At 43.0% G+C, this 23,022-nt stretch overlaps 1 protein-coding gene across 4 annotated transcripts; it reads left to right on the forward strand.

Moving 5' to 3' along the window:
* Positions 1 to 10,918: 10,918 nt before the first annotated feature.
* LOC125513244 (uncharacterized) lies at positions 10,919 to 22,449 on the forward strand. 4 transcript variants are annotated; one of them, XM_087527573.1, is made up of 9 exons: positions 10,919 to 11,063; positions 18,527 to 18,677; positions 18,777 to 18,905; positions 19,016 to 19,131; positions 20,509 to 20,590; positions 20,771 to 20,830; positions 20,918 to 21,025; positions 21,115 to 21,179; positions 21,232 to 21,429. In XM_087527573.1, exons 1-8 carry the CDS (start codon positions 10,990 to 10,992, stop codon positions 21,166 to 21,168), a joined length of 774 nt encoding a protein of 257 aa, XP_087383699.1. In that variant the 5' UTR covers positions 10,919 to 10,989; the 3' UTR covers positions 21,169 to 21,179; positions 21,232 to 21,429. The 4 variants fall into 4 exon arrangements, with proteins under 4 accessions (XP_087383699.1, XP_087383700.1, XP_048534253.1 ...); XM_087527574.1 differs by lacking the exon at positions 21,232 to 21,429 and adding an exon at positions 21,512 to 22,449 and having other exon boundaries at positions 10,928 to 11,063; positions 21,115 to 21,160; XM_048678296.2 differs by lacking the exons at positions 10,919 to 11,063; positions 21,232 to 21,429 and adding exons at positions 16,881 to 18,047; positions 21,512 to 22,449 and having other exon boundaries at positions 21,115 to 21,160.
* Positions 22,450 to 23,022: the final 573 nt, after the last annotated feature.

A 23,022-nucleotide genomic window follows, 5' to 3' on the forward strand; every position in this document is an offset into this window, starting at 1 on the left:
TAACTACATCTCCACCTCTCTATGTTTCCAACACAATAAAATTGCAAGAAACTGCTTATGCTATGTATTGGCCTTTACTTGGTGTGCATGAATTGTTTTTTATGGCATGTCGGTGCACAGGAAGAGTGTTAGACTTTGTTGTTGCATGATATATGTTACTTTGTGCTCAATACTAAAATACAAATCATTGGTAATTAAAATTGGCTTTGATATACCTTGGGATCCGGGTGGATCAATTACTTGAGCACTTTATGCCTATCTTAATGCCTTTAAAGAAAGCGTTGTCAGGGAGACAATCCAGAAGTTTTAGAGAGTCATTTTTTCTGTTGAGTGCTTTTATAAAGTTTAAAAACCAAAAAATATATATATGGGAACTTAAAAACTTTTTCAAAAAGAAAAGCGAAAGTGAGAAAGGCGAGCATTGTTAATGTGGGAGCTAGCCTTGAACTTTGTTCATGCGCATGAAAACTTTGTGAACCTTGATTACAGAAACTTTTCAACAAAAATAATTATCAACTTGTAAAAAACCATTGTATTATAAAAGTAATGTGCCAACATTTTCCTTTAGGATGATTAGATTGCTTGTTTGGTTTGTGCAGTGCAAAAACAGAAACTTTGGCTGTAGTGCGTGAATTTACATTTTTTACTGGAACATCAAAAGTTTCTGAAATTTTTACACAATACTTCTATGCAACTTTTTATTTCGTCCTAATTTTTCATAATTTTTGGAGTTACAGAAGTATGGTCAATGTTCAGATTGCTACAGATTGTTCTGTTTTTGACAGGTTCTTCTTTTGATGCATCGTTTTACATGTTTTGATGAATCTATGGAATGTATCGGTGATATAAGCCGTGGTGAAGTTAGAGTACAATAGTTATAATGCAAAAATAAAATATGAATGGGTTTGCAACAGTACTTAAAGTAGTGGTTTTTTTTATTATACTAACGGATCTCATGAGGGTTTTGTTAAGTTTTGTGTGATTGAAGTTTTCAAGTTTTGGGTGAGATCACGATGGATGAAGGAATAAGGAGTGGCAAGAGTCTAAGCTTGGGGATGCCCGAGGCACCCCAAGGTAATATTCAAGGACTCCCAAGCAACTAATCTTGGGGATGCCCTGGAAGGCATCCCCTCTTTCTTCTCACGACCATCGGTAATTTTACTTGGAGCTATATTTTTATTCGTCACATGATATGTGTAAATTCTTGGAGCGTTGTGTGCTTTTTATTTTTATTTTAGTAATGCACCATGCCGGTATGATAAAGTCCCTGGTTGATTTATAAAATGCTCTTTGCACTTCACTTATATCTTTTGAGTATGGCTTTATAGAATGCCTCATGTGCTTCACTTATATCATTTGAAGTTTGGATTGCCTGTTTCTCTACACACAGAAAACCGCCATTTGTAGAATGCTCTTTTGCTTCACTTATATTCGTTAGAGCATGGGCATATCTTTTGTAGAAAGAATTAAACTCTCATGCTTCACTTATATCTATTTAGAGAGTTGACAGGAATTGGTCATTCACATGGTTAGTCATTAAATTCTACATAAAACTTGGAGATCACCGAATATAATATGTTTGATTCCTTGCAATAGTTTTGCGATATAGAGATGGTAATATGTGAGAGGTACTGGTGAATTATTATGGTTTAGTAAGAATAATGGTGTTAAGGTTTGTGATTCCTGAAGCATGCACGTATGGTGAACCGTTATGTGATGAAGTCGGAGCATGATTTATTTTTTGATCGTCTTCCTTATGAGCGGCGATCGGGGACGAGCGATGGTCTTTTCCTACCAATCTATCCCCCTAGGAGCACGTGTATTAGTACTTTGCTTTGATGGTAATAAATTTTTGCAATAAGTATGTGAGTTCTTTATGACTAATGTTGAGTCCATGGATTATAGGCACTCTCACCCTTCCACCATTGCTAGCCTCTCTAGTACCGCGCAACTTCCGCCGGTGCATAAACCGTCCTTATACCTTCCTCAAAAAAGGCACCATACCTATCTATCATGTCATTTCCATAGCCATTCCGAGATATATTGCCATGCAACTTCCATCATCATCATATAAATGACTTGAGTGTTCATCGTCATATTGCTTTGCATGATCGTAAGATAGCTAGCATGATATTTTCATGGCTTTTCCGTTTTTTGATATCTTCGCTATGCTAGATCATTGCACATCCTGGTACACTGCTAGAGGCATTCATATAGAGTCATCATGTATTAGTTTTATCGAGATGTAAGTAAATAAAAGTGTGATGATCATCATTATTAGAGCACTGTCCCATGTGAGTAAAGGATGATGGAGACTATGATTCCCTCGCAAGTTGGGATGAGACTCCGGACTTAAAAAAGAGAGGCCAAAGAGCCCCAAACAAAAAAATAAAATGAGATAAAATGAGAGAAGGGGCAATGCTACTATCCTTTACCACGCTTGTGCTTCAGAGTAGCACCATGTTTCTCATATAGAGAGTCATCTATGTTGTCACTTTCATATACTAGTGGGAATTTTTTATTATAGAACCTGACTTGTATATTCCGATGATGGGCTTCCTCAAATGCCCGAGGTCTTTATGAGTAAGCAAGTTGGGCACACCCACTTAATTTTCAGTTTAAGCTTTCATACACCTATAGCTCTAGTGCATCTGTTGCATGGCAATCCCTACTCACTTGCATCGACATCAATTGATGGCATCTTCATAGCCCATTAATTTGCCTAGTTGATGTGAGACTTTCTCCTTTTTTTCTTCTCCTCACAACCTCCACCATACTCTGTTCCACCTACAGTATTATATCCATGGCTCACACTCATGTATTGCGTGAAAATTGAAAAGGCTTGAGAACATTAAAAGTATGAAACAATTGCTTGGCTTGTCATCGGGGTTGTGCATGATGAAATATTTTGTGTGACGAAGATGGAGCATAGCCAAACTATATGATTTTGTAGGGATAACGTTCTTTAGCATTGATATTTTGAAAGACATGATTGTTTGTTGGGATGCCTGAGTATTAATGTATTTGTGTCAAATGATAGACTATTGCTTTGAATCACTCATATCTTAATATTCATGCCATGATTAGATTATATGATCAAGATTATGCTAGGTAGCATTCCACATAAAAAATTATCTTTTTTATCATTTACCTACTCGAGGGCGAGTAGGAATTAAGCTTGCTGATACGTCTCTGTCGTATCTATAATTTTTGATTGGTTCATGCCAATATTCTACAACTTTCATATACTTTTGGCAACTTTTTATATTATTTTTGGGACTAATATATTGATCCAGTGCCCAATGCCAGTTCCTTTTTGTTGCATGTTTTTTGGTTTCACAGAGTATCCATACCAAACGGAGTCCAAACGTGATAAAAATTTACGGAGATTTATTTTGAATTTTTCTGATTTTGGGGAAAAAGAATCAACGTGAGACGATGCCCGAGGGGCCCACAAGCCGTAGGAGCGCGCGCCCCTACCCAGGGCGCGCCTGGGTGGCTTATGGACACCCCGCAAGGCGATTGGTGCCCTTCTTTCGCCGCAAGAAAGAGAATATTCGGATGAAAATCGTGTTAAAATTTCATCCCAATTGGTGTTACGGATCTCCGGGAATTTAAGAAACAGTGAAAAGCCAAAAACAGGGAACGCATGAACAGAAGGAAACAGAGAGAGAGATCCAATCTCGGAGGGGCTCTCGCCCCTCTGCCGCCATGGAGGCCAAGGACCAGAGGGGATACCCTCCTCCCATCTAGGGGGGAGGCCAAGGAAGAAGAAGAAGGAGGGGGTCTCTCCCCCTCTCTCCTGGTGGCGCCAGAACGCCGCTGGAGCCATCATCATGACGGCAATCTACACCAACAACTTCGCAACCGTCATCACAAACTCTCTCCCCCTCTATGAAGCGGTGTAACACCTCTTCTCCCCGCTATAATCTCTACTTAAACATGGTTCTCAACGCTATATATTATTATCCAATGAGGTGTGGCTATCCTATGATGTTTGAGTAGATCTGTTTTGTCCTATGGGTTAATTGATGGTCGTGATTGGTTTGAGTTGTATGTTTTATTATCGGTGCTGTCCTATGGTGCTCTCTGTGTCGCACAAGCATGAGGGTTCCCCACTGTAGGGTTTGCGATATGTTCATGATTCATTTATGGTGGGTGGCGTGAGTGACAGAAGCACATACCCGAGTAAGTAGGTTGTTTGCGTATGGGAGTAAAGAGGACTTGACACCTTATAATGCTATGGTTGGGTTTTACCTTGATGATCTTTAGTAGTTGTAGATGCTTGTTAGAGTTCCAATCATAAGTGCATATGATCCAAATAGAGAAAGAATGTTAGCTTATGCCTCTCCCTCATATAAAATTACAATAATGATTACCGGTCTAGTTATCGATTGCCTAGGGACAAATAACTTTCTTGTGACAAAAAGCTCTCTACTAAAACTAACTTAGTTGTTTCTTTATCTAAACAGCCCCTATCTTTTATTTACGTGTTCTTTATTATCTTGCAAACCTATCCCTTCACACCTACAAAATACTTCTAGCTTCATACTTGTTCTAGATAAAGTGAACGTTAAGTGCACGTAGAGTTGTATCGGTGGTCGATAGAACTTGAGGGAATATTTGTTCTACCTTTAGCGCCTCATTGGGTTCGACATTCTTACTTATCAAGAAAGGCTACAATTGATCCCCTATACTTGTGGATTATCACCAGACGCCAAGGACCGTGGCTTCTAGTGCTAGAATCTGAGACGTACTCTTCCTTGCGTTCCAAACCGACTTTGGGGAGGCCCTCTCCCCAAGTAACGACCACAGGGCTCAACATGTAAATAGAGGAGCAGGGCTAGCCCCTATAACACAAGTTTCTGAGCCTCCTCTAGTTGGTCTTAGTTGACTAATTAGAGCTAGCCCTAGCTACCTCTAATCCTCATAGTTAGGAGCCAGCGTGGTTCTAATCTCCTCCCTCTAGTTCATCCTTCGCTCTAAATCCGTTGTGCTTGGCGAAGCTATGCGGAAATAGTTTCACCACCATCGTCACCATGCCATCGTGTTGCCGGAACTCATCTACTACTTCGCCCATCTTGCTGGATCAAGAAGGCGTGGACGTCATCGAGCTGAACGTGTGCTGAACGTGGAGGTGTCATACGTTCGGTGCTTGATCGGAATGGATCGTGAAGGTGTACGACTATATCAACCGCGTTGATAAACGCTTCCGCTTAGCAATCTACAAGGGTATGTAGATGCTCTCCCCCTCTCATAGCTATACATCTTCATGGATAGATCTTGTGTGTGCATAGAAATTTTTGTTTTCCATGCAATGTTTCCCAACAGCAACGTACACGGAGAAGAGTCCCACACTGGATCACTCAGTCCTGTCACGTTGCACATCACGTCTAAAAGGAGCTTGGGTCAGTGTAGAGTGCTTGGAACGAACAGGAACACACTTCTTGGATGTAGGCTCCATGAAGAAGAAAGCCTGATATGGATCGGTGGCAAGGATGAAGTGTTGCAATGCATTTGGGATCAATGAAGGTTTCGGTGGCTCTACTTTTGTCCTATCATTGCGGGATCCCTCGCTCCAGCGTACGCCATCATTCGCTCTCTCGACCGTGTCATTGATAGGAAGCTATGAGGAAGGGAGCCCTGTCGAATTGTAGTTACTTTATTGGTAATCAAGTGCATGTGATTAAATGGGTGCTCTCACGGAGTTGCAGTGTTTTTATTGAAGTTTTAGAAATATTCATTTTGCATGGATTACTACCACACATAAGATGTCTTCAAGAAGTTTCGTCATAATTCTTAGTTGTAGGAGTTACTTTGTAGTTTTTGGGTTTTGGATTCAAAGCATTCTAACGTAATAGTTGCCAAAATGAATAGAGTTAAGATAATTTAAAAAAAATGTCACCATAGTTTTTTCTGAAAAAGAAACTTATTCCCTTAGTAATCTAACAACACAGAACCAGCAACAACACCGATGGGTGCCGCTGACCTATGGCCAAGGGGTGGCCGTCACGCCCCCTTCCTATCCAGCAATCCAGACAAGGCCCTACCTACGTGACACCTAGGCGCCACGAGCAGCAATCCTAGGTAGCAACATCGACAGTCAACGGCAATCAACGAGCAAGGCAAAACCATCGATCTCGTGTTCCTCCCTGTCTGAATCCTTCCCTCCTCTCGTGATCAAGGCCCATAGGCACCCCCTATGTCCACAAGAGCTCCAGTCGACGCCAGCAATGACTACGGACAGCGGCTTGATGACAACGTCACAAGGTGACCCTTCTCCACACATTAGTTATCACTTCTGATCAGTCCAGCTTCTCCTCTAATTTTCTCTATCTCCCCCGTGAGTCATGAGAGTAATAGGAAAGAGGAGAGTGGGGAGAAAGAGGTAAGAAAGACACAGAAGAGGGAGTGAGAGAGGGCAGGGTGCAAATGGTCATTGGAAATGTGAGATTAGTGTGAGAAATACACTAATAGGAAAATATGGCATCTTATCGAATAGTCAAAGCAATTTATCTAATAGCCCAACAAGAACAGGCTCTGGCACACGCGAGGTGACGAAACAAGGGGAGCGGCTAGTCATCGGGTACCCCCTACAATGGGGTAACCAGTGGAGCCACCCAGTGTGGTGCACCCGGTCGCCTCCACATGTCGCGCGTTGGACGCACAAGTGGGCACGTGTTTTTTCCCGATTTTTTTATTTTCGTTGGGTTTTTCCTAGATTTTTGTGTTTTTTTACGGTTTTTGTTTTCCTTGCGTGAAGCATACTGTGTGAAAGAGCACAATTGTGCTTCCCGAAAGTGACAACCACAGTTATTCTTCGGCGAGAAGAACACTTGTGCTTCACATAGTTGTGCTTTTTAAAAGAGGGAAAACGTAGTTGTACTTCATCGTGCAACAATTGTCCCGAAAAGTAGAATACACAGTTGTGCTTCCAATAAAAGTGAAAAGCACTGTTATGGTTCTGGTTTTCTTTTTCTGGGTTTCCCTTTTTTTCTTCTAGTTTCGGTGATTTGGGTTTCCCTTTCTTCTGTTTCTAGTTTTTTTAGAAAAAAAATATTTTTCTTGTTAACTTGGGATTTAGTTTCAAAGATCTTGACGCAAGAAATGAAACGGTGAAAACGGTTTATGATTTGGACGCAGGGCACAAGAGATAAAACGTTTTGAAAAATAATATAAACAAAAACACAAAACTCCCTGTAGCAACAAATATCAAATATGTAGTGCAACTCTTGTAACCATGAGATTTTTATTAGCATACAAGAGGGGAGGGGCGATTTGGCTCCCAAGCTCATCTACACCCGCCATGAACAGTGAAAATATACTGGACAAATTCAAAGAAAAAAATACTGGACAATTGAGGATCTAAACTCATGAACAAAATTACAAAAGAAAAAAACAAAAGAACTAGAATGATGAACGATTCTTGAACAATATCCCCATAGCTTCCGGCACTCACTTGCTTAATCTCATTCACAACTACCTTGCATTCTGAAGCCACCTGAATCCTCTATAGATAGAGATTGTCTACAAAGGCCAACACCTCCCTTATTGCCATCGCCTCCAAAGTAGGTGGGTCACTCGCGGATCATTGACAGCACTATAGCAAAGGCACCTAAGAATGTTCCATGGTGATTTCTACATGTCGCTCCAACAGTCCCCAAAATGCTTAATTCTTGTCAAAGCGCCATCCACATTGATCTTGGAGATACTCTCGTGAGGGGCAAGCCATCGCGATAGTCTTGATGTTGTTCCTCTTGCAGCAGCCATAGTTGGCTTGTCCCCATATTGCATGTCCGAAATAAAAGAGTTGATGAACATGTGTGTAGACAAACGGCCTCTAAAAAATGTCCTCACATATGGCCTTCCTTCTGGCTCCCTAAATCGCCCATAGTGTCACCACCAGTCTAGTAAAGTCCACATGCCATAATGAATCATGTAAGGACACAATCCACTTTCTAGCACACGGCTCTTGGTCAAGACACATTCGTTCAACTGGCTTCTCTAAATATAATGACCACACACTCTGAGCCATGGAACACTCAAGCAAAGCGTGTCGCCACATGTCATACACACCGCATATGGGGCACGCTGGTGTTGTGGACACGTTGCGATGTTGTAGTAGTTCACCCATGGAAATTGAATGTTGCACGAGTCTCCAGACAAACACCCGCAGTTCTAGATGGCATATTGATCTTCCAAAGCTTCGTCCAACTCTTGCCTTCTGATGCAGTGCCAGAAGGCCTGCCGTTGTGCTCCATCCAGTCCAGCCTAATTAGTTTCGTCGATAGGATCATCATATACCCTGAACGCACTAAAAAGTTTCCCCGGTTCTCCTCGCTCCATGCCCAGAAATCCTCGACTCTCCTCATACACAAAGGTATTTTCAAATTTTCTTCAGTATCAATCGTGACAAACACAGTGCACACCAAGTCCTCCCACCATGAGGACGAAGTGGGATTCGAGGGGAGCTGCCGGGTGGGAGCCCTCAACCAGGGGCGGGCGACCGAGATGGGTCGGCCCGTGCACGCGGCAGGCCCAGGCTCTTTTTTCTGTTTTTGTTTTTTTGCTTTATTTTATACTTTAAAATATTCTAAATATATATTACAAAAAACATTTGAAAAGGGGTTGAAGAAGTATTTAGAAAATATTGAATAAGTATTTTAAAAAAATTGATCATGTATTTGAAAAATGTTAATCAAGCATTTAGAAAAATGTTGAATGTAAATAGAAAAATTGTTGATCATGCATTAAAAAAATGCTGATTTTTTTATCATGTATATAAAAATGTTAATGAAGCATTTTGAAAAAAAATGTTGATCAGGCATTTGAGTTAACCAAGCATTTGGGAAGTGTTAAATGTGTATAAAAAATGTTGACCATGTATTAAAAAATCATGAATTTTTTTGATCTTGTATATAAAAATGTTAATCAAGCATTTGAGAAAATGTTGAACAAGTATTCGAAAAATGTTAATCAAGCATTTCGAAAATGCTAAATGTGTATAAGAAAAAAAATGTTGACTATGTATTAAAAAATGACGAATTTTTTAACCATGTATATAAAAATGTTAATCAAGCATTTAAAAAAATGTTGGACAAGTGTTTGTAAAATGTTAAATGTGTATAGAATTAATGTTGATCATGTCTTATAAAAATGAACTTTTTAAAACTATTAATCAAACATTTTAATATATAAAAATATATAAAAAATGTTGACAATGTAACAATAAATGTTAATATTTTATTTAAAAATGTTAGTCAAGCACTTGAATTTTTTAAATATGCATAGAAAAAATATTGACCCTGTATTACAAAAATGTTTAATTTGTATTAGAAAAATGTTAGATGTATATTAGAAAAATATTGTTGACATACACAATAAATGTGGAACAATAACCAATAGAACAAAGAAACCCGAAAAAGAAACAAATAAACATAAGAAGAAAAAAAGGAAGAAACAAAATGCGAAAAAATGAAAAAATGGAGAAGAAAAAAAGGAACAAAAGAAAACAGAAAAATAGGATTTCTTTTGACTACGTAACCACGAACTCGTGTGTAACCACGAACGGAAAGACAAGAAAAAAAAAGTCAAGTCTTTTACCGCAAATAGTTTGCGCCTCTGTGTATCCACGAAGACAAAAATGGCGCAGTGGCTAGCAGCTTGTTAAGCTATCGAAGTGACCAGGGGTCGAATTCCTTGCCCCCATTTTTGTTCCTAGTTTTTCTGTTCTTTGTACGTGCTAATGGGCTAGCCCGATTACTCCATACGCTTCAGTAAGAGAACCATCTGTCTCGCTTAATGCGAGAAATAGCACTCACGCTCAACCAGTGATTTCACGGAACAAGCCGTCTAGCGAAGGACGGATCTACATGGGTGGGTCGTGTTTTGGTCAGCCTATTTATATAGGATTCGGCGCGGCCGCGCCCCGGGAAAACATAGAGGAGATGGGCTGCAGTCAAACAAATAAGCCCATCAAGCTGTCTAGCGTCCCTGGTGCGAAAGGACTCACCCGAGTGGCCCAGTCCCTTATTCCTCTCTGCTCGCTCTATGGCTTTCCATATTTGAACTCGCCGCCAGCCGCCTCCCAACTACCTCCTCCGTTCTGAATTACTTGTCTTGAATTTGTCTAGATACAGAGGTATCTAGCACTAAAATGAGTCTAGATACATCCATATCTAGACAAATCCAAGACAAGTAATTCGGAACGGAGGGAGTACCTCCGTGGTCCATTTCTCGCCGGCCACTCGTCGTCGCCTCCTGCCGCTTCATTCCCTGCCTCGTCGCGCCCTTCCTCACACGCAACTGCCACGCCCGCTCACTCACCGCACCCAGCCGCCCAGCCCATAGCCTAGTCCTGTTCGGCGGTCGGCGGTGTGCAAGCCTGCCCACGTGATACGTGCACCCTACCTTGCACTATAGCAGCAACCTGCGACCACCGGCTGCTAGCTAGCCCTCCCACCGTCCCACGATTAAACACGCTACACATGTACGGTTATCCTAAATTTCCATGGTCCCTAATTTTGTCAATTTCGGATTCAAACCTTATATTGGTTGATTTATTTTCTATTGTTCAGCTATGTTTGATACTAATGCAAGGGATGTTAAAATGTATTTAGAATTGTTGAAGAATTGGTATGTACCATGTAGCCTTTTTTTAATGCAAAACTGAGACTTAACTGAGAATATTATTGTTTTTCTAAGATCATATTGATTTATATCTATGTGCTATTGGTTAATTATTAGAATGTTCACATGTCATATTTGTTATCATTGTTTTGTAGATAGACTGACCTATTTTAAATTCCTAGATCCACCACTGCACAACTGCGGTGGAGCCACAACGTGGCCAGGGTGCGTCGTGGCCCACCTTTGGATTTTGGGTCAGCCTATTATACATATAAATCTCTATTTATTTATTTTTTTGCAGTGAAACGTGAGAGCTTTATTCAAACAAAGGAGCTCCTACGATCATCCGCCAACAGGCTCATGACCAGGAACAAGGGTTCTAAGTCCAACCAACTCTCAGTCACCATAAGCGAGCAGGCACGCTTCGCACATAAGTGAGCCGGAAGATTAGCTGTCCTACTTACATGTTGAATAGTAAAAAATCAAACGACATAGTAAGCTCTCCAATCTCTACCAAAATAGGAGCCACAATCGAGCGAGTGTTGTGGCGATCGTTCCAGAGATTCACAATCTCCAGGCAGTCCGTCTCCATGATCACATGTGAGTAGCCCCTGAGACTTGCAAATAGGACTCCCTCTCGTAGTGACAAGGATTCAGTGACGAGCGGGTCGGTAATACCAACCTGCGGTTTGCACCAGGCTGCTAGAAGGGCTGTCGAAGAGCGGGCGACACCTCTCGCCCCTGCCACTCCTGAATCGGAGTTGATGGCGCCATCAGTGTTGATCATGACAAAACCAAGTTCGGGCGGTCTCCAGCCATGCCCTGGAAGGATGGATGCATCTACACATGGGATCTCCAGGACTGCAAGATCCTCCCGAATACGGCGAACAGACTGCACCGGATCAGTATGCTCCTTCTCGTGTGTCCACCGGTTGCGCGAGGTCTAAATAGCCCACATAACTGAAATAATCTTTGCGCGTACCTGATCCGTGAAGCGATCATCACAGAGTATATCTCTTGACCACGTATTAGGATGCAGCCTTGGTAGACGGAAATCAAACCAAGTTTGGGCTTCATCCCAGAATCGTCTTGCATGCGAGCATGAACCAACGCATGCATTAGATCTTCCTCTTTTGCCAGGCATACATTACATATGCTTAAAGGTTTAATATGTTTGTGCTTCAGGGTAGCTTCATCCGGGAGAATTCCACGGATTACTCTCCACCAAAATACTCTCACCTTTGGCACAACTTTGAGCTTCCAAAGTGATGTCCACATCTGTTGATCTGTCTGTGAGGTGCCGGTAGCCGTCCCTTCCTCTAGAGCAACACGCTTCTTTTGATTCACGAGAGCACGGTACGCCGATTTGACAGAGTAAACACCTGAGGTTTCAAAAGCCCAAGCAAAATAATCTTCTCCTCCACCATTGCGTAGTGATATGTTTAAGATAGCCTCTGCGTCTGGTGCTAGGAAAGTGTTACGGATTAGATCATCCTTCCATCTCCAATTTACATCATCAATTAACTCCTGAACAAACTGGATTAGAGAATTGGCTGGCCTAATCATAGGGAACATGCGTATTGTACCTGGGATCCACTTGTCATTCCAAACAGAGATGGAACTGCCATCCCCAACACGCATAATCAGACCAGCTCGAAGAGCTTCCCGCCCAGCCACAATAGCTCTCCATATGGCAGAGGATGATTGCGACATTGTTGCATGCATGAAATCAGTATTTGGGAAGTACCTGCTCTTCATAACACGAGCACATAAAGAGTCTGGGCTGGTCATGAACCTCCAACCATGTTTTCCTAGGAGAGCAATGTTGAAGAGTTCCATATCACGGAAGCCCATTCCGCCGTTAAATTTTGGAGATGCGAGCGACTTCCACGATATCCAGTGCAAAGACCGTTTATCAAGTGAGCTGCTCCACCAATATTTCGCCATGTTTGCTGTATACTTCTTGCAAACTTTCTTCGTGAGGCAGAAACAGGACATGCTGAAGGTAGGTATTGCTTGCACTATTGATTTCACAAGAATTTCACGTCCTGCACAAGCAAAATTCCTTTCAGACCATCCTCGCATGCTAGTCCGCGCCCGATCGCCAATATGATCAAACGTCTCGCTGGTGATCCTTCCCACTGCTGTAGGAAGACCAAGGTAGCGCTCACTGAATGCCTCCACGCAAATACCCAACCTTTGCTTCACTATGTGGCGTCTCCCTGTTGGCGTATTCGAAGAGAAGAAAACCGAGCTTTTTGTTTTATTCACACTCTGCCCCGAACAGTCTGCATAAATTTGTAGGATTTGATTCAATCTATCGACACTCCACCGTCGCACTAATGAAGATGAGGCTGTCGTCGGCGAAGAGTAGATGGTTGATCCAGGGTGACCTGCATGACACCTGAATACCTCTGTCCACAAAATGTCCACCAAAATGATTTAACAAGGAGGTTAGTCCTTCCGCACATAATAGAAACAGGAAGGGGGACGCAGGGCAACCTTGTCTCAGTCCTCTAGATGGGGTGAAGGAAGGTAGTAATTCACCATTCATCCGAACTGAGAATCTGACGGAAGTGACGCACCTCATAATCAGACGAACAAAAAGAGCATCGAAGCCCAGTCTGAGAAGCATTGCTTCCAGGTAATGCCACTCCACCCGGTCATATGCCTTCATCATATCCAACTTAACGGCACATGAAAATTGTTTTCCTTTCTTCCTTCTTTTCATCGAATGTATACTCTCGAAAGCAACAAGCACATTATCTGTGATGAGTCGTCCCGGGACGAACGCACTCTGTTCCTCTCCCACTATCGCATCCATCCAAGGTTTCAAACGGTTGGTTATAGCTTTTGCCGCAATTTTATACGGCACTGGACAGAGCGATATAGGTCGGTACTGTGAGATAGACTGGGGGTGTCTCACCTTCGGAATGAGAGTAATTGAAGTGTCATTTCTACCCACTGGCATCTCTCCCCCGTTCAGAAAATCCAATACTACCGGCACTAGGTCCTTTTCCACAAGAGCCCAATGTCGCTGAAAGAAACCTGCTGTAAAACTGTCCACTCCCGGCGCCTTTGAGGGTGCCATCTGGAACAGCGCCGCCTTAACTTCAGCGGCAACATAGGGCTTGGTCAGTTCTGTATTCATTTCCTCGCTGACCCGCGCTGGTACAAACTGAAGCAAGCCCTCCATGTCATTAAAACCTTGAGAGGTGTAGAGCATCTGATAAAAGGATTGAACCTCTTCTTTGTCCTCTTCGGGTGTTTGACAGATCGTATCATCCCGTCTTCTCAGCCTCAAGATTTTTTTCATACGCTTATGCTGTCTTGCTTGGGCTTGAAAATATGACGTATTCCGATCACCGGCTCGCAACCAGCGGACTCGCGATCGCTGTCGCACCCATACTTCTTCCTGCCGAAGAGCTTCTCTCAATTTTTGTGCTGTAACTACCTCCTCATCAGAAGGACCACGCCCCACTGAATGTTTCCGGAGAGTTTCTAGCTTCTTCTACAACTTTTTAACAGTCCGGGAAAGGTTCCCAAACTCCCGGGCACCCCAGGTACCCAGTTCGCCCTGTAGTTGTTGCAGGGTACCGGCTATACCTGCAAGTCCCTGTCCCCGATGTAGCCTCTTCCATGATTCATTTACAAGCTCATCATAGTCTGCATGAGACTGCCATACATTCTCATAACGGAACTGCTTCTTCCCTTTATTATTCATAAGTTGATGCTCACTAAGTTCAATTATAAGAAAACAATGATCAGATTCTATGGAACTGACATGTCTCTCGAGTAAGGGGAAAAAGATTGAAAAAATCCTCATTTGCGAGCGCACGATCGAGTCGTGCTTTCACATTCGCTTCCCCTTGCTGTTTGTTATCCCATGTGTATTCCAAGCCATTCCACCCTAGATCCTGTAGGGCGCACTCTTGCACCACCTCGCGGAAGGCCCGCATCTGCCACTCCGGCCGTGCCGCCCGGCTGAAGTGCTCGGACCCATACAAGGTCTCATTAAAATCACCAACGCAGATCCAAGCTCGATGTTGGATCGCATAAAGAGTTCTCATGAAGCGCTAGCTATGGTAACGATTCTCTGCTCTCGGTGCTCCATAGAAACCTGTAAATCTCCATGGCGGAGAAACTTGTCCCTCCTTCTTAACTATGACGTCAATATGACTCAGACTATAATTCTTCAACTCAACTGAAACTTCCTTCGACCAGAACAGTCCAACACCACCACTCAGACCATCACTATCGATTGCGAAACAACCCGCAAACCCCAACGTGAGTTTCAGGTTTTCCACTCTCTTTGCCCTTATTTTAGTTTCCATTACAAATAAAAGGGCAGGACCTTCTTGCTTCACAATGCTGCGAAGCTCGCGAACTGCCTCGAGGTTCCCAAGCCCCCGGCAGTTCCAGCTCATGCAATTCATTTGGACGGGCAGGGCTGCACCGTAGCCTCTGCCGAATTTTCTGGTGTTGGCTTCTTCTTCTTCTTCCTAAGCCTGTCCTCTTCATTATGTCCCTCTGAACCATCCTCACTATTGCTCATGTCTTCATGCTCCACAGCAGATTTCAACAATAGTGGTTGATTAACTCTTCGGTATTCCTGGGTAGGCACCTCCGTTCTTTTTGGTAAGTGAGATTTGATCGGTGAGGTAACCTCCATAGTAGTTTTGCCCGTAGCAACATTACTAGAGTTCTTTGATTCTCGTTTGCTGGTGCTGGCTGTAGTGTGCTCTCTCTTCGTACTGTCACCCGAGAAATCTTTCCTCCTCTTCTCCGGAGCACGCAGGCCTGCCCCAAAGGGGAGATCTCCGTTCTTGTCTCTCTTCCCCGGGGTAGGGCAAAAGAGCTCCGAATGTCCCAAGCGGCCACAGGAGAAACAGAAGTGCGGCACATTTTCATATTGTATCTCATACAAGTCTTGCTTCTTCCTCCTGGCTGATTCAATTAAAATCCACCTCCTCAGAGGTTTACTCACATCAATGGTGACTCTCGCGCGCAAATAATCTCCCGTGTGGTCAAACTGCACCGAGGAAGCCTTCTTATCAATCTGCTTTGCGATTTCTTTACCCCATACATCATCCCTGAGATTGTAGGGAAGATTGATAACTCGTGCCCATAACTACAGCCGGTCAAAACTCACCTCATCCGGCCTCATACACTCCTCAAATTCAGCAAGGATTACCGCGTTCTTGCTCACATGCCACGGCGATCCGTCCCAGATCTGATCTCTGTCTCTCTTGGATTCAAACACAGCCACGAACATATTATCTCCCATGGACGTGAACTTCAACCCCCTAGGGTTTCCCCAAGCTGGGCGAAGGGCATTGCTTATGGTTCGGATATGGAGGAGATTGCGGTTCAAAACCTTCCCTGCAAGTAGCCACTTCACCGGAGCTTCGTCTTCCCGATCATCAATAACTAGAGGCGTCGCCTCCTTGTCGGTGATCCCGAGTTTTCCAAGGGCCTCTTCCAGTTGAGCCCTAGCCGCGCCCGACGATCCTGGTGCCGCCTGCGCCTTCTCTCCTTGGTTCTCTGTCCGCCCAGGCGTGGGATTAGACCCACCCCCCTGCCGGCGCCCGATGAGGACATCTTGCTCGGCCAATCACGCACCCCGCCAATCAAGATCTGGCGAGCGCCGCCGTGCTCCACGAAACCCTAATCGCCTAAGCGGAGGCTCCTAGGTTTCCGAAAAAACGTTATCATGGGCTGGAACATCTAGTTACAGGGCCAGAAAAAAATGGCCCAGTATACATACCAGTTGACAAATACAACCACGCCCAGTCCGGGCATCGCTATTCCTCGCGTTCAGCGAGTCGAGGCATCTGACTCGCTGAAGCGCGTGAGCGTCTAGGCTGGGCCACCCGCGCTGGCAACACCGGCATGTTCCTTAGTTTTATTTATTTTTACATTTTTTGTTTTTGTTTTCATTTTTTATACTTTAAAAATATTATATATATATATATATATATATTAAAAACACTCTTCAAAAATACATTTGATAAAATATTGAATAAGTATTAAAAAATGTTGAACAAGAATTTGTAAAATGTTGAGCAAGTATTTGAAAAATGTTGAACAAGTATTAAAAATGTTGAAAAAATATTTTAAATATTTTGAATAGGTATTAAAAAAATATTGAACAAGTATATAAAAAATGATGAACATGTATTTAAAAATGTTGAGCAAAAATTTGATAAATGTTGAACAAGTATTTGAAAATGTTGAATAAGTATTAAAACTGTTCGACAGTATTTTAAAAATGTTGAATAGATATTAGAAAATGTTGAACGAGTATAATACAATGTTGAACAAGTATTTGAAAATGTTGAATAAGTATTAAAAATGTTGATCAAGCATTTGATTTTTTTTGAATAACTATGAAAATGTTGAACAAGTTTTTGAGAAATGTTGAACGTGTATACAAAAAATGTTGACCACTTATACAAAAAATATTTTTGACATATATGAAAATGTAGAGTGAAAACGAAAGCAAACATAAAAAACAAAGGAGAAAGGAGAAACAAAAAATGAAAAAGGAGGAAAAAAACGAAGGGACAAATGCAAAAAAGAAAGGAAAAGTTGGAGAAGAGAAAAGAAAAGAAGAAAAATGAATAAGCATTAAAAGAGGAGAAATAGAAAAGAAAGCTCCGGTCTTTTACATCAACTAGGGTGCGAACGCGAAATGATAAGTGGCATAGCGGCTAGCAACTCTATGTAGTCAATCTGTGGTTGGATGGTTAGAGGGACTATGATATTCTCAATCCACCAGGATTCAAGTTCGAGACGTTCACGTTGACGATGAGATGCCTACGGTGACTTCGTAAATTTCAAGATAATATGCCGGCTCAGTCTTTTGAAGATGCTCATAAAAATAGAGTGTGTACATGTTTATAAGGGTGAGTGTCTGCGCGTGTATATAAGCGCTTGCGTCTGTACTGTGTTAAGAAAAAAAACTCTATGCAGTACAGAATCGAACCCAGGCCCTCATTTTCTCTTACTTTTTCTATTTCTAAACGGTTCAGCGAGCCTCGCTAAATGCGAGAAATAGTCCTCGCGGCCCAGTCCACATCGAGCAGAGCCCTTCCTCCCGACACGGCGACGCCCTCGCACAGCACTGTGCCACTGCCCGACATCGACGCCCAGCCGCCTCGCCGTCGCCGTTCCTCGCGACCTCACCGCCGGTCGCCAGCCGGAGCCCGGATCCCAGCCTCCCGGCGCCCGCGCCTCTCCTTCCCGCCCGGCCGGACGGCCCTCTGGTCCAGCCGCGCCTCCCTGCCCACGCCCCTCCCTGCGCGCGGCCGTGCCCCTGCCGCCGGCCGGAAGCCTGGCGCCCCTGCCCTCGCCCCCCTGCAAGTTTGGCGGCAGCCACTGCCGCTCAGTCACCACACCAGCCTCCGGAATTGAAGGTACCGAAATACCCTAATTTCTGATTTAGGGTTTCATTTTTGCACTATCCATACATAATTTTGCACATAATTTCGGCCTAGTCACATACATTGAGAGGGATGCTTTCTCAGAGGTGAATGAAGCTGATATAATTGATATCTTCATGGCAATGCAAAAACGTAGGCCAGAAACAGTCTTTTTGAATTTCTCAAGGTATGCACTATCTACTACTCCCTCCGTTCCAAATTACTCGTCGCAGAAATGGATGTATGTAGAATTAAAATACATCTAGATACATCCATACCTGCGACAAGTAATTCGGAACGGAGGGAGTATGTTCCATGTAGTATGTAATATGTAGGCTTCTTTATGCAAAACTAAGATTTAATTGAGAATTTTAGTGTGTTTGTAAGACCATATTGATCTATTTCTTTGTGATATTCGTAATTAGTTAGAATGTTCACATGTCCATATTGCTTATAATTTTTTTGGGGGGCAGACCACCCTGTCATCCCCTCTGCAGCCGGGCTCACGGAGAAGGGCGTCACCCCGCCATGATCGCCGCATCGGCGCGGCGGGTCGCTGCCGCCGCCGCTTCGTCTTCCCCGTCCGGCCATGTCTCCCAGCTGGCCTCGACGCTGAATCACCAGGTGAGTGTGGCGCGGATGAGACGCGCGCATCTACGTATCTATTTGATTTCATGCTCTAGTATGTTGCCAGGCGGTGAATAAACTTCTTTGTGGTTGCAGAGATGGATTCACGACCGGAACAAGAAGGCAATGGAGTTGGTGGCCAAGGGTTGGAGCGCCCTACAGGAGGTCGATCGCGTCATCGACTTCGCCGACCGCAACGACAAGCGACTAATCCCACTTCTCAGGGTACAGCTCTGGATTCACGTTCCCTCTCTTCCCCCATTTGGAACCATTCTGTTGTGACCTGTTGTTGGGGTTTTAACTTTTTGTTGTGCGATTCTTTCTCGGTGTCGAAGGGCGCAAAGGAGAACTTTGAGCTGGCTCTAGAGATCGACAATATGAATACTCACGCGAGATGTTGGCTGGCCAAGATGCATTTCAAGTACCATGTTCCCGGGGCGTGCAAGGCAATGTGAGTTAATTTTACCTCCCATGATGTTAGTGTTAATTTACTTACTTTGCTGTGTCGTTCAACCTGCTCATATGGCATGTACACTACTTTGTTGTTTCACTGCTATTCCAGGAATCTGTGAACGTGATGCAAACAACTAATTTTATCGTTGCTTATGTAGTTATGTTGTTGTTTTGACTCAATTTGAATCCTTTATAAGTGACCTTTTTTTTGCGAACTATCCTTTTTAAGGACCTGGCTATTATGTAAGTGCCATGATTCTGAATACTGGATACCATTGCGCCTCAGTTAGATAGTTGCATACCAGAATTATTTCTTAGTATTTGTTTTATCTGACGGACCAGTTGCAGATAATACTGTGCTTGTTTTATCTGACAGAGCTAAAGCTGCAGGATAATTTTGTTTGCATTGCATATAATTTGGCTAGCGCTGTAGGTATACCTTGTTAATTAAGTGTTTTAGTAATATTTACATATCAGGCAGTGTGAAGAAATCTTCCATAAAAGTGTGTCTTTGTTGATGTCCAAGTCACCGCTACTTGTATGGGTCTCGTTACTCTTGTAGCTACTATGCTTAGCAGCTCATGAGAAATACTAGTTTCCCCAACAAAGTTAAGAAGTTCGTGTGAATGTCACACAGCTTTGCTTATGAATCTCGGTTGATGTTTATAAGGTGTATGCAGCATTTGGGCAATGGGGTAATGGCCTGATGGGCATTGGTATCTACTATCTAATACTCCCTCCGTTCCTAAATATAAGACCTTTTAGAGATTTCACTATGGACTACATACAGAGCAAAACGAGTGAATCTACACTCTAAAATACGTCTATATACATCTGTATGTAGTCCGTATTGAAATCTCTACAAAGTCTTATATTAAGAAACAGAGGGAATAGAAAAGAGTAACTTGAAATTTTGTGGGTCAAAACCTCTTCAAAATCCTTTTTTTTTTGCGGGTGAACCTATTCAAAATCCTAACTGGAACTGAACCTTATTGTCTTGGTCAAAATGTTTAATAAACCACTGGTATGCCTTGAGTTTGGCGCTTTGAGATAATTTGTACTGGCAATATATTTGAATTGCGGTTACTAACAACATTACGTGTCCAATTAGTCAGCAATAATTGCTGCATTAGTACTTACCAGGACAGAAGATTAACGAGATTAGCAGCTCCTTGATTGGAAAAGAAAATTGGGAACGATGTTTACTTTTTTGACCTTCAATTAAATCGTAAAATATTGAGTGAGGCAAACCATCCTTTTCTTTTGCTGCGTTTTAGTAGGAACATTTATTCCGCTACCTCCACATGAAGCAAAACTTGCCTTCAGTACACATTTCATGTGAATTATGCTCATCTCTCACTTTTCATGCGTACAGTGGTGCTGCTTTGCTTGTTGAAGCTGCGAACATGGGTGATCCAGAGGCACAGTATGAACTTGGATGTCGGCTAAGAGTTGAGGTTTTCACTCTTCATCTGCTTTTGGCATCTTTCTGTTCCACCTATTTAATTCTTTTTTTTGTGGGGCACTTTATTAATCGAATATTAGTTGTTTGCTGGGCAAATGATAGTTTCATTCCTTAGACCATTTCTGTGGAATATTTCTTCACCTCAGTTGATGGTTACCTTTGTTGCTTGTAGAATGATCATGTTCAGTCTGATCAACAGGCCTTTCATTATATAGAGAAAGCTGTTGACCAGGTATGCTCGCCACCTGAATGTTGATCATATATTTTCTACTATGCTTCTTGGTAAGCATATTCAGCTTTTACCTATCTTTGAATGCAGTTGCATCCTGGTGCTTTGTATCTTCTTGGTGCTGTATATATAACTGGGGATTGCGTTAAGAGGGACATAGCTTCAGCTATGTGGTGTTTCCATAGAGCTTCAGAAAAGGTAGTAAATGAAATAGATCACCTCAAAATTATCTTATTTACTTGCAACCCATGAATCACGTTGTTATTTCTGTTTTTCTGACATCTCAGGGACATGCCGGAGCTGCAATTGCATATGGTTCCCTTCTTCTGAAAGGTTTGTAGACAAGTACTCCCTCTGTAAAGAAATATAAGAGCGTTTAGATCACTAAAGTAGTGATCTAAACGCTCTTATATTTGTTTATGGAGGGAGTAACTCTTAGTGATCTAAACGCTCTTATATTTGTTTACGGAGGGAGTAACTCTTAACGTTTCAAGAGATAATCATGTGTCCTTATATTATCCTTCTTGTAATGGCTATTTTAGAGTAAACAGGTTGTGAAGTTATGGTTTCACCATTAATTTGGACAGCTCTTGGTCAACTGATTTTGTTTAATTTTGGCTGGAATTGTTAGATTACTCCAGACTCCAGGCCTATCTGTTTATGCTTACCGTGTGGTTGTTTCAGGTGCTGAAGTGCCTGAAGTCATTACCAGGTTCAACTCAGGCAAGAGTCCGTCAACTGGGAAGGTGCGAAAAAGGACCATACAGCAGGACCCAGTAAAGCTGGCAAAGGAGCAGTTCCAGATAGCAGCTGAGTCTGGATCTGACCTCGGTTTACGGTGGTTGAAGAGGCTTGGAGATTACGAAAAACAGCCCGAAGAGCTAAAGCAAATCCAGCAATGACCTCCAGCGAAAGAATACCGCTGCATTCGGCAATTAGGCCCAGTTCTTTTGAACAGATTGTGAAGAATCTCGTCCTGGAAAATCCTGAGCGAAAAGAACTCGATTTGCCTTCCAAAATCTCGAGCGAATTCTGCAGAATCCTAGTGCAATTCAAAATCCTCGAAAAACATAGATTTTCACAGAATCCCAGGATTCTGGTAAGTCCCACCAAAGAAAACGTTTCGGATATGAGAGTACCCCTATTGGAGGAATAATTTACAGCCAAACTGCCCCTTTTGCACGACTGAACGGCCCAGCAAACGCTCGATCCCCACGAGCGCTAGCGGCGGCGGGAGCTCCACCAGCCCGCCACCGGCCACCCCCTGGCAGCCCAGCCTACACGCCGGTTCTCGCCTTGGGGCGGCCCCTCTCCTCACGACGGCCCGCCTCGCCGCCGCCAGATGGGAACACCGACAGCACCCCTCCTCACGTCGCCGCCGGACGGGAGCTCCGTCAGCCTCGCTCCTCGCGACCCCGCTGGACGGGCAGCCCGCCGCCTCTGGTCGCCTCTGGCCGCCCTGCCTAGACGCCCGATGGGAACTCTTCTTCTTTGTCTCGTCTCTCTTCTACCTCTGTATTCTTTTCTGTTTCTCTGTTAACATCTAGGTGAATAGATGGATGGATAGATGCATGTATTGATGAATAAATGGTACTGCTAATGCATTGATGTATGTTTAAATTTGTATCTGTCGCTTGACAATTTCAATTTGGTAATTGCCAATTTGGTACTGCTACTTGGTGCTTGGTAATTTTGGTATGTGCTGATGAATAGATGCGCTAATGGCTGTATGTTTTAGATGGAGAAAGTCAGTGCAGCTAAAGCTAAAGTGTTAACAATTCATCAAACATTTTCTGTCTAAGGGCAGTACAGACATTTCGCCACATAACTGAATCCACAATCTCAAACTACAATCTTAGAAAAGAACTAGGCGACAGATTCTGTGAGAAATTTCTAGAATCTTGATTCTGCAGAATCCACCACGAAAAGAACTGGGCCTTAGTGGATGTTGCAATGCTCTTGCTGCACATTAGTAGAGAGCTTCATGTTTCATCTGCCTTCATAACGTAGAGATAACCCTATCTTCTATTATAGGAGCGTTCATGTCAACTTAACTTGCGGTCAAATCGGTTTCTAGATTAGCAGGTTGAATTGTAGTACCAAATTTATCCTTTTTTTGTCACTAAGGATTTAACATACAACGACAATTATACTGCTGGCTTTACCCTGACAATTATGCTGATGGCCTGAATAAT

The sequence above is a fragment of the Triticum urartu genome, chromosome 6A (assembly GCF_056163025.1).
Source record: "Triticum urartu cultivar PI428250 chromosome 6A, HENAU_Tu73, whole genome shotgun sequence".
NCBI lineage: Eukaryota > Viridiplantae > Streptophyta > Magnoliopsida > Poales > Poaceae > Triticum > Triticum urartu.